Source organism: Delphinus delphis, chromosome 4 (assembly GCF_949987515.2).
Source record: "Delphinus delphis chromosome 4, mDelDel1.2, whole genome shotgun sequence".
In the NCBI taxonomy this organism is placed as follows: Eukaryota; Metazoa; Chordata; class Mammalia; order Artiodactyla; family Delphinidae; genus Delphinus; species Delphinus delphis.
The window spans coordinates 3,620,158-3,632,524 of NC_082686.1; the positions used below are offsets into that span (position 1 = coordinate 3,620,158).

At 51.2% G+C, this 12,367-nt stretch overlaps 1 protein-coding gene across 1 annotated transcript in view; it reads right to left on the minus strand.

Moving 5' to 3' along the window:
* Positions 1 to 12,367, minus strand: part of UMODL1 (uromodulin like 1) — a 63,286-nt gene that overhangs the window by 14,135 nt on the left and 36,784 nt on the right. The window contains exons 14-17 of the mRNA XM_060009780.1: positions 11,741 to 11,853; positions 8,960 to 9,173; positions 6,215 to 6,352; positions 4,357 to 4,676 (exon numbers count right to left, since the gene is read on the minus strand). Coding sequence (XP_059865763.1) covers positions 4,357 to 4,676; positions 6,215 to 6,352; positions 8,960 to 9,173; positions 11,741 to 11,853 — 785 coding nt within the window. The remainder of the gene's footprint in view (positions 1 to 4,356; positions 4,677 to 6,214; positions 6,353 to 8,959; positions 9,174 to 11,740; positions 11,854 to 12,367) is intronic.

Consider the following 12,367-nt stretch of genomic DNA (forward strand, 5'->3'; position numbering starts at 1 on the left):
GAATGGGAGAAGATATTTGCAAATAATATATCTGATAAGGGATTAATATCCAAAAACATACAAAGAACACATATAACTCAACATCAAAAAACAAACAACCCAATTAAAAAATGGGCAGAGGATCTGAAATATATACATATTTATACATATATATATATATAATGGAATACTACTCAGCCATATAAAAGAATGAAATCTTGCCATTTGTAGCAACATGGATGGACCTAGAGGGTATTATGCTAAGTGAAATAAGTCAGACAGAAAAAGACAAATACTGTATGTTACCCCTTATATGTGGAATCTAAAAAAAACAAAACAAATGAACAAACATAACAAAACTGAAACAGTTATAGATACAGAGAACAGGTGGTTGCCGGAGGGAAGGGGGGGAGGATGAGAGAAATAGGTGACGGAGATTAAGAGGTAAAAACTTCTAGTTACAAAATAAATGAGTCATGGGTATGAAATGTACAGTGTGGGGAATATAGTCAATAATCATGTAATATCTTTGCATGGTGATATATCGGAGCTAGACTTGCCGTGGTGATCATTTTGAAATGCATAGAAACATGAATCACTATGTATGTAACAGGAACTAACACAGTGTTGCAGGTCAATTATGCTTCAGAAACAAACAAACAAACCCACAGAAAAAGAGGTCAGATTTGCGGTCACCAGAGGAGGGAGTGAGGGAGGGGGAATTGGATGAAGGTGGTCAAAAGGTACAAACTTCCAGTTATAAGATAAAGAAGTACTAGGGATGTCATGTACAGCACGATAAATATAATTAGCACTGCTGTACTTTACACATGAAAGTGGTGAAGAGGGTAAATCCTCAGCGCTCTTACCCCAAGGAAAAAATTTTTTTCTCTTTCTTTAATTTTGTATCTATATGAGATGACAGATGTTCATTTAAACTGCAATAATCATTTCATGATGTATTAAGTCAAATCCTCATGCTGTACACCTGAAACTTATACAGTCTGTATGTCAATTACATCTCAATAAAACGGGAATAAAAACTTGTTTAAAAAGAATCTTTAGCTCTTGGTTATTATTAGTCTCTCTAAGTTTTTATACAAATGCTGAAATTAGAATGATTGACAGTCATGATAATTTTTAGAGTTCATTTTCCTTGGTAGAGACTCCTAATGCATTAGCTTCTGGGCACAAAGGTGTATAGGTTCTTAACTGAACGATCCAAAATGGGAACATTGAAACACTTGAATTGATGCTATATTCTTTGTTTGCTTTTTAAAATAAAGCGCTTGTGTTCATAGCTCATATTTTTAATTATCTGCACGATGTTTACAGGTCCTGTGGTTTCTTCAGCGCAGAAGCAGACCCTCATTCAGCACATTTAGTTTTCCAATAGCCATGAAGCCACATCTCGGATGGGCTGTATCAGAGGCACCAAGTTTAGAACGTGTGTCCTCACAGTGGTGGACATTATGTGCCTTGACTCACTTTGAAAAATGCCTCAGAAAACCTGGACAGTCCCCTGCTATCTTCACAAGACTTTTACACGTATTTATGAAGATGATTCTGTACTTCATGACTCTTTGGGGCACGGGCTAATTTCTCTCTTCCTAGACATACTCTAAACCATCTGAATATGGTATATCAAACTGAGAGGTGAGACCTTAAATTTAACGTAAACATAGTATGAAACATAGTTTGATGTATATAGTACATTAAACTGAGAGATGAGACCTTAAATTTAACTTTTTTTAAAAACAAGGAGGTGGATAAAATTTAACCCCCTTCTCCCCCAAAAGGAGGAAGAACCTGCTAACTGTACGTAATCTGTTGTATTTGTATAAGTAAGTCTCCAGGGGGAATCTTAGTTTTTGACAAATTTCAAAACACAGAAGAGCTCCTGTGGTTTCCAGGGCCTGGATGACTCATAAGAGATGAATTTCCCTCTGCTCTGAAAGGACCCTGAATTTTACTGAATTTAATTGCTAAACCAGGTGTTTGTCTAGCTCGGAAAAACAAGCAAGTGGGAGAGCCGACCCCTGCAGCCTTGTGTCTGTGCCTCCGTGTAGGAGGTGCTGACTCCCCCGAGGGCAGCCTGGCCAGCCCGTCGCACCTGAGCACTGCCGGCAAGAGTGTCTTATTTCCTAGCATCTCTCACTTGAGGTCTGTAGGTCCTGCACCAACGTGGACCTGAGAACCACAGCGGCAGCTCTGCCAACACCTGTGCCCGCCCCCCGCCAGCTTGTGTGCAGACTGGCTCAGAACTGAAGTCGCCCAGAAGCTGCGGTCCCCCGCACTCTGCACCCCCCACCATGGCTGCTCACCCCCTCTCCGTGCGCCCACCTCCACGTGAGAGTCTTAGGCATCTTTAAGAAAGAGAAGCCAAACCCTGGTTATTTTTCAGCTGTGCTGGCTGAAGGGGTTGGAGGGGGACTGACGAAGGCTGTGGTCACTGGAAACGTCCCGGTTGGTCCGTCAACCCAGCGGCCCTGTGTGTGGGTCTGAGTTGGCATCTCTGCCAACACCTGTGCCCGCACCCCACTCCCGTCAAGGGGAAGATGGAATCACGCCTGAGGGCGGCCAGCCGGGCCCACGGGTGCGCGCGGTCTTCCAGCTGCCCGGCCAGCCCTCGCCCTGGGTCTGGCCTCCAGGCAGGCTGGTACCTTGGAGCTGCCTTTGCGCCCGTGCCCCGTGTCCCCTGCCTGCCCTTCCCGGGTCTCTTCTGCGAGAAGTCTTCCACTGTGTCTCCCCTGGCTCCCCTCCCCAGGGCTCTTCCTACTGAAGCCCACACCAGCTCTGAGCCTTTCAGCCCGCGATGTCGCCTCCCTGTGCCCTTGACCTGGGGTCATCAGCAAGCCTAGCCCATCCAGTGCCTGGGCTTACCTGTCCCACGAGGGAGCTCACCCAGGGCTCCAACCAGAGCCTCTGAGGGTGATGGTCCCTTGCCCACCCCGTGCCGTCGAGGCCCCTGGAGAGGCAGAGTCGCAGAGGCCTCAGGGCTGGTCCTCGGAGGCCAGGAGACCTTGACCTTGACCACCGGCCCCATAGACCTTGGTGAGCCTCCAGGTCCCACTGGTGAAACGTGGATGACAATACCTGACCTGGGGGTGATGAGGGGGCTAGATACCCAGCCAGCAGGCCCTTTGCTAGGAAGCAAGGCCGAAGACCCTCAGCCCCACCCCCGCCCAGCCCAGCAGCACAGCGTCCCTGAGGACCACCTTCCCCACAGTGCCACGGCCGGGCCCCTGCTGAGACCCTCCCCCAGCCCACCTCTCACAGGAGACCCTTCCCCTTTGGGCCGCCGTCCCACCCAGGGCCCAGCCGTCTGCTGGCCAGAGCCACTCAGACACCCTCCACCTTGTAAATCCTCCCCCATTTCTGGCCTCCCTCATCCAGCTATCTGCACTTGCCCCCTGGGGTCGTGGTGCACTCCCCGTACACCCCTTGGGACCACTTCAGCCTCCTTCCAGAAGGCCCCTCCCCCACCCCCGGGCCCAGGAAGCCCAGCCCCACCCTGCTCTACTGGGTCATGGTACCTCCTGTGCCAGGACCTGGGGTCTCTCCAGGGACAACACCGCCCGATGCTGCTCCCGCTTCCCCCGTGCCCAGCACTGGCTGAACCCAGGGAAGGCGCTGCGTCTGCCTGGCATGGCCTTGAGAGCAGGGGCCAGGCGTGGGGAGCGGGAAGGATGGGGGGTGAGGGGTGCAGGGGCGTCACTGTGGCCTAGAGGCAGCATTTGAAGACACAGGACCTGGAGCCATCAGCCCACCACGTGACGAACGCTGCAAACCAGAGATGCTGACATGGCCCGGGACCCCCAGCACGTGGGGGAGGCGTCCCCACCAATGCACGGGCACACACAACCATTCACACATTCTGCACAAACACACTCCCACACGCACACACACACACACGCTCGCCGACATACATGCACACGGACACGTTCTTATACACATGCACCCGTGCATGCATGCACACACACACGCTCACTCACCTACGCACGTGCACACGAACATGTTTTCATATGCGTGCACACGTGTACACAGGCACACACGTTCACGCACAGGCTCCCGGCTTTCCTGCCCTTTCTCCTCCCCCACTGGCTCTCCATCCCGCCTGTGCATCAGAATCACTGGGAGGCTTTTGTAAACCCTGACTTTCCACCAGAATCCCTGCACCAGGGTGCAGCCTGGTCCCCGGCGAGAGCTCGGTCCTATTCTAACCCTTGGCTGGGTCCTCCTGCGCTTACAGTCGGAGGCCTCGGGGTGCAGGGTCTTCCTGGCCCCCCAGGCCACACACGGACCCTCCCCAGATCGAGATCCAGACTCCCGGAGCCCCCTCCCCGCGCCCCATGGTGGGTCTGAGCCCGGTCTCACACTCTGCATGACGGTTCCGCACTCGCCCCACGCGGCCACCAGGATCACGTGCGTGCTGTTGTGGTCGCTGACATTGCAGGACGGGTGTCCCAGGTACAGGGAGGATTCAGGGATGGACTCCTGCTGCAGGAAGCGCTTCTGGATGGCGATGGCCACCTTCTCGATCTCACAGAGCACCCTGACGGCCCCGGTCAGGTTCAGCCGCGGGGACAGGCCCTGGGGGGACGGGCGGGCACCCTGCACTGAGGCAGCCCCAGGTCCTGCTGGGGTAGGGGGCTGCTCTGGGCCGGTGGCCTGGGGTGTGTTGCCAGGAGAGTCGCCTGCAAGACACGAGGAGACAAAGGCATAGGGTGGGTCTGTGCTTCGGGACAGCCATGTGAGCCTGGCCAGCGACATGGTACAAGGCAGGGGAGGGGCAAGGGACAGACAGCAGACGGACCACTCCGCACCCTGCAGCAGCGCACCCCCGGGGTCGCACATGCCAGCAGAGCCACACACATGCGTGTCGCACGTTCCTGCCAGCCCAGGCAGCTGGGCCTGCCCTGGTTCACCGTGGCCCCCGTGGCTGGGGAACTGAGGGGTCCCCTGCCCTCCCAGACTCTCCCAGGCTGACACTGGGCATGTGCTGAACCCATGGGCTTGGGATCAGCCATCACTCCTGGGGGCCCCTGAGTCTTATCTCTAAAGTGGGTTAATGAAGTTCGCTCTCTGGATCCTTGCGTCCCTTGTTCCTACTCCAGCTTCCTGCTTCCCTAAAGCATGCTGGGTTTCGACCTCTAGAAGAACACGAGCCTCTGTAAGAGCATCCACCATCCTCGGAGGGCAGACCCAGGACACACCTCAGCCCTCCCTGAGCCTCCTCTATGGCCCGGCTCTGCTGCCTGCCGCCCCGGCACCTGCCCTCTCATCTCAAGGTGCTGCTCACCTGGCTCCCCGGCCCCAGGATGCAGTCCAAACCCCTGCTCATGGCGTTCACAGCCTTCTCGACTGGCCTCACCCGGCCTCGCTGGGTGGGGTACTCCCCCCCTCTCCCACCCACCTCCTGTAGGCATCACGCTGCAGCCAGCCCACGCTGCGTGCCTGGACCATGCCCGCCTTCAACAGCTCTGTTCTTACTGTTGCACCCACCCACCGCACCCTGCCCCACCGCAGCCCCCTCCGCTGGTGCCGTCTGAGCCATCCTTTAAGACTAGCTCAAAGACACCTCTTCCAGGAAGCCTTCCCTGACCACACTCAAGGGACTGAAACAACTTAGTCTCCTCGGGGCCTCCTGCTTCTGCCTCAAGTACAGCATATTCCATATTCCTTCAGACACTGTGTTCACTCCTATAAACATGTCTGCTTGACCGCAGATCCCTGGATGGCAGGGGCCATCTCAGAGTCAACAGTGAATCCACGAAGGCCCCATTTAATGGGAAAAGTGCTGCGTGGACAGTGGGTCTGAGTAGAAACGCTTCCATGTCATGTGTCATTTGTCACACAGGCTGTATGTTTTGCAAGATCATCTTTTAGCATCTGAGAGGACGCACCTGGGTTGATGTGTATATTTTCTCATCCGGGGCATCAGAAGAAGCACTTGGAGATGAGGCACCACCCAGAAGGCTGGAGGGATGTGGAAGGATGGGGCGGCACAGGCATGTGCACACGTGTACACACACGTGCACACAGGCATTGCACACGTGCACACACATGCACGTGGGCACATATGCATGCTTGCACGTGTTCATACACACGGAAACTTGCCCAAGACATAGAAACATGCCAATCTCGTTTAGAAAAGAGGCACTTTGGGGACGAACGTCCTTCAAAGAACAGACTACCTGAGAGTATTCCAGACAAGGGATCCTGAGACTATTACCTTCGCAGGGTCTTCCAGAATATTCCACGGGGAGGTCGGGGGTGCCTCCCTCGCAGCTGCAGGTGAAGGACCCCAGGCTGTTGCGGCAGGAGGAGCCCGGGGCGCAGTCATCCTCCCCGCTGTCGCACTCGTCGTAATCTGGAGCGTTTAGGAAACAAGACAGGAAACCCTCACAGGAGGCCTGAGAATCGCGGCTCTGCCCACTGTTTACAGGCAGCCTGCATCTCGGGAACCAAGGTTAAAATTATCAAATGATAGCAAAGATGGCCAGTTCTGCAGGGTTCGGGAGACAGGGTGGTACCCTGATTTTCTGCCGGGTATGGGGGTGAGAGGCGGGTGGCAGGAAGCCTGCAGGGGCTGTTCTGGAAGCAGGATGATGGGGGCGGATGGGAGGCGGGGAGGGTGAAGGCAGCTCAGCATCCGCTCAGCTGCCTGGAGACCAGGAGACCAATGGGCCCCACCTGGACCCTGGTATCAGGCAGAGGGACCCCGGCACACACTTGCTTTCACCTCTAAGCTCAGTTACTTACCTTATGAACCATAATGCGGCTTTACTGCAGAAAATGGATAAAAACCAGGACAGCTTAGCAAAGAAAATAAAATGACCCCTTGAGGCCACCTCCCAGACGTAAGTGTTTGCATGTTGGTGTATTCCTTTCCAGCCTTTCGAAAGGCAGACTGCAATGCAGCTAAGATCACGTTTTATACACAAATGTGAGTCCAGCTTCCATCCCATTTCCTTGGGTCAGGAATATTTTCTATCTCAGCAAACCTCATTTTTAATAATTGCCTGACAGTCCATGGCATGGATTACCAAAATTGACTTACTATCTTCCCTATTACGGGACTGTGGGTTATTTCCGACCTTCTGCTTTTAAAGTAGCAATGAGATGAATGCCTTTACATGTAAACTATAGTCCACACTGAGTTCTGCTTCCTTAGGATGGAGTCCTGTAAGTGCTGTGATACAGGGGCTACATGCAATGAGCAGGATAAAACATTAAGGAAGAAAGACAAATATCATATGATAGAGCTTATCGGTGGAATCTAAAAAATTGGTACAAGTGAACTTATTTACAAAACAGAAATAGAGTCACAGATGTCAAAAACAAACTTATGGTTTCCCAGGGTGTGAGGAAGGGATAAATTGGGAGATTGGGATTGACATATACACACTACGATATATAAAATAGGTAACTAATAAAGACCTGCTGTGTAGCACAGGGAACTCTATTCAATACTCTGTAATGACTCTATGGGAAAAGAATCTAAAAAAGAGTGGATAGGTATATATGTATAACTGATTCACTTTGCTGTACAGCAGAAACTAACGCAACATTGTACATCAACTGTACTCCACTAACAATTAAAAAAACAAAAACACAAAGTAAAAAAACCCCCAAAAACAAAGTGGATGAAACATTTTTACAGCTCTTGACAAATACCAGGAAGTGTGAGCAAATCCTGTTCTCCCAGCGCTGTGTGCAGGGGCTGCTTCGCTATCAGGATTATCTTTAAAAAAAAAAATTCCTTGTAGATGGGCGAAAAGAGTAACTCATTTTAATGGGAATGCCTTTGATCCTTCCATCTTTGTTAGTCGCGTGGGAGTCATCTTTCACATATGATCTATTTGGGTCTTTTGTGCCTGTGTCTATTGGGTCCTTAGTATTTTATCACCAATGTGTGTGATCGCTCTTTATTTAGGATATAATTCTTCATCAGATTGTTGAAATTACTTTTTGGTTCACTGCTTGCTTTACAATGGTGACTGTTTTGTTTGACATGAGAGCTTTAACTTTTTATAGAGTCAAATAGTCCAGGCTTTTCCTCTGCAGGCTTAACCCTTCTCATTCCAAAGATCAGAAAAATATTCATCTATACTGTCTTTGATTTCATCCATACATATAACTATAAGCCTTTTATCGTTTATTCTCAGGCATGCTATGTGCTAGGGTCTGAACTGTGTGTCCTCAACATCTGTGTGTTGAGGCCTTGACCCCAAGTGTGACTGCATTTGCAGGTGGAACCTTTAGGAGATAATTAAGGTTAACTGAGGTCGTTAGGGAGGGGCCCTGATCCGACAGGACTGATGTCCTTATAAAAAGAGACAGCAGAGCGCTCCCCCTCTACACACACAGAGGAAAGGCCAGGTGAGGACACAGCAGGAGGGTGGCCGCCTACACGTCAGGAGCGGGCCCTCACCAAAATCAGCCGGCACCTTGGTCTTTGGACTCCCAGCCTCTAGAACTGTGAGAAAATAAATGTCTGTTGTTTCCATCCGTGGTATTTTGTTACAACTCCAGCTCACTAATACAATATGAGAAGAGACTCTAAATTGCCTTTTCTCCCGGCTTTTCTTTTCAATTATTTTTCCTAGGATTTTCCACAGTTTCCTTGGAAACTGTGCTTGGGAGGAAATCTGCCAGCAGAGAGGGACCTGTCTGCCCTCAGCCCATGGAAGAGCAGCAAAGGAGGGAGGGGCAGGATGCAGCCTGCAGAAAGGATGCGGCATCCCCGGGAATCTTTGCAGGTTCACCCGAAGATTTTTCAACCCTTAAACCTTTTTAAAAAAAAAAAACCATAGGAGCAATAAGAGAGATGAGGGTCCTATCTGTTTCGCATTTTCATCTAATGCAGGGAAGCCGTCAAGGGGAGGCGCATCTTTCAGAAACAAAGCCAGTGGCTAGGATTTCACTGCCTCTCCCTTGCAGAGCGAGCCTCCACCGGGGTCCAGCCTCTGCCTACCCACTATGAAGGGGTCACCTCCGACCACCTCCAGCAGAGAGGCGTTCTGAAAGGCGGCCAGGAACGTGGCAGACACCTCCCGGACATCCACGTCTGCGATGACCAGCAAGTTGAACTCCACCACGACGCTGCCACTGGAGATGCGGGTCACTTCCACCTGCACCCCACCTGTGTCCAGGTGCTGAAGCATGGAGGCTGGCAAGGAATTCCGCACCTTTAGAGAAACAGGTCTGGTGAGAAGAACCGCGTGCCGAGAGAGGAAACGGGGTCCTCGTCCTCTCCTCTGGGGATCGCAGCCAGCAGCAGCACTGGCCTTGGGAAAGATGTTAAGGCCGCAGGTGAGTTCTGCCCAGTCCCCAGGCCCAGCACGAATGCCGGTGGGGCCCGAGACACGGAGCCCTGTCCCCCAACCAGAGCCAGCCGGTCAACGTGGGGCTAAGTGCCAAAGCCCCACCCTATGGGGCTTGTAACTTGGTAGGGGGCTCATAGCGGCATTTAGCATCTGCTGCTCTTAGCTCAGAGCCCCGGAGGACAGGGCTGAGCAACTGGTCCTAGGGAGGGACACCACCTCTCCGACTCCACTTTTTCCGCGACAGTGCTTGTGGCCTTCATACTGCAGAACATTTCCCCTTCCTTTCTTCCTGCTGCCTTTCCGAAAACTGCTTCCCTGTGGGCATCCTAGTGAGACAGGTAGTTCCTGCCTCTAAAAGCCTTGTTCATTATTCCATCAATCTGGACAGAATCCTACATCACGCACCATATTATTCCATTCTAGCCCATCATGGCCAAAATGCCCAGAAAGGTACCCAATCTTGTAATGAGCCTTAAATTGTGCGTGTAATGCAAATGTGCTATGGAAGAGCCCACCTCCGCGGTTTGCCCTCACAGAGAAAACCTGGTCTGCATCCGAACTGCATGAGGTTCAAGGAACAGGCTCGTGGATTCCCAGCCTTGGGACAGCCAGTGTGAGCAAGTCTGTTGTTACCCATCAGAGGGTGCAGACGCCCCAGAGACCCCAGAGCCGCCTGCAGTCACATGGCTGCCACCTTTATCATTGGAAGGTTGGTCTTCTCTCTCTCTGTCTCTCTTTCTCTCTGGGATTTCCAGAGAGGGATCTGCCAGAGTCTTGGATTAAAATCACTTTTATCTGCATCTCAAGCCAGTCTCAAAGAGGAGTTCCAGGCCCCTTGCTAGGAGCTGACAAACAACAAAGTGACACATTAACCCACAACCTCCCAAAACGTGTCCTAATGTCCTACGTAGGTGTTAAATTGCATAATTATTTGCTATCCTGAAACTCTAGACAGACAAAAACTGTCCCCCTAAATAGGCAGAAGATGAAAAGTTTTAAAAAGGAGAGATTAATCAAGGAACCTGGGGTAGCAGTGAAGCTGCCTCGTGTGACCACCAGAGCTATGTGAACTGATTTCAGTGATTGTTGTTTAATATGATGTGTAACTATCATTTAACCTAAGGAAGATTTGATATACATATGAATGAAATCATCAACAGCTCTTGAATCCACACACTGGGCCAGAAGCTGGGGACCTCAGAATAAATAAAGCAGGACCCCAGATCCTCAGAATAAATCAAGCAGGATCCCAGATCTAGAGGAGTCCCAGTATGACAGTTCCTGGAGGCAGCATGACTTTTATCGGGAACGCTGATGGGATTGAACGGAATCACCAAACAGCGCGGCCACCGGCATTGCTAAGGCGCCACCGTGTTATGACTCCACCAATAGGTGGCGCTGCCGAGCTCTCTCTAGTCTGTGTCTTAAACCCCCAGAACAAGGAAAAGCTAAACTGTATGAGACGTCCTCTAGGCAAACAAGATCATGACAAGTGCATTCTCTATTCATCAAAGGGTAATCTAACCACCAGCAAAAAGAATATTGAGATTGCTCCTCTAACTAAATTGTAACAATATACCATCCCAAAGAATGCCAGTGGGTTGGCGGAGGGCACTGCAAGGGAGAGTAGGAAAAGGAATTTTTTTAAGGTCGGATCATAGTGGCGTTATTCACAATAGCCCAAAAGTGGAAGTAACCCAAGTGTTCATCAATGGATCATGGATAAAGAGAATGTGGTCTGTCCATACAGTGGAATACGATCCAGCCATAAGAAGGAATGAAGTTCTGATGTTGGTACAACATGGATGAACCTTGAAGACATTATACTCAGTGAAATAAGCCAGACCCAGAAATCACATATTGTATGATGCCACCTCTACGAAATACCCAGAACAGGCAAATCCACAGAGACAGGAAGCACACATCTGGCTTCAGGGGCAGAGAGAAGGGCCGATGATGAGCTAACGGGTTTCTTTCTGAGAGGATGAAAACCTTCTGGAATCAGCTGGTGGTGACAACTGCACAATTCTGCAAATACATTCTAAACCACTGAATCGTGCACGTTAAACGTGTGAGTTTTATGGTATGTGAAATCGATCTCAATTTTTAAATTTCTTTCTTTTTAAGGCCGGGGAAGGCTTTCTGCTCTACAGGGTCCCGCGTCAATAAAGAAGTTTCACTGAACAGGAAACAACGTGACGTAAGGATGCAGCAGAGGAAAAGGCATGTCTCCCACCTGCTGATGTGTCTGCTTAATGGCAGATCCAGGACACAAAGGCAGCACACCAGAGCTGGAAGTCCCAGCTTCCTTCAGAAGCGAGAAGTCTGTGGCACCTGCAGGTCTGGGTCCCGTTTGGCTGCCGCTAGGATGCTACCACCTCCCTCCTTCACATCCCAAGAGAAAATAAGGACCGATTCCACCAACTTACCATCCGAAAGAACAGCTCTAGGAAGGCCTGGTACTCCTTGCTGCTTGCATTGCGGAAGGATTCTAAGTACTTGACGTTCACTATTCTGACTTTTCCACTGAGCTTCTGGGCCGCTGCAGGATGGAGAATAAACACGGTTGCAGGGGTATCAGGTAGCAGAGCATCATCTTATCTTAATAAGAGCATTTTTACGTTGGCCAGGAAGAACATCGAACTGAGGCTGATTTGCACTCTGTAGAGAAGGAGCAGCACCTGGTATGCACAGACACAGCCTCAGCTCCAGAGGACGACGGGACAGAGGCTGGGCGCAGAGGGAGACCCTGCCGGGGCCGCGGAACCAGCTGAGCCCCTGCGTCTCTCTCCTGCCTGCCTGCAGAGAGGATGGCGACAACTGGAGGGTGTGGCCTGACCTAAAAGCCATCAGGAGCACGAAGGTGCACAGGTGAGAGCAGAGGTGGACCCATCTCAGGCCGGGGTCACACAGACGCGCGGGCCACTCCTCCCTCCAAGCACGGGTGAGACCTCCAGATGGCAGATGTACACGACAGCCCAGCACCAGCTCTCCTCCGGGGCCGCCCTGCCTGACGGTCCGGCCAGCAGCGACCTCCACTTCTCCAGCTGGCCGTG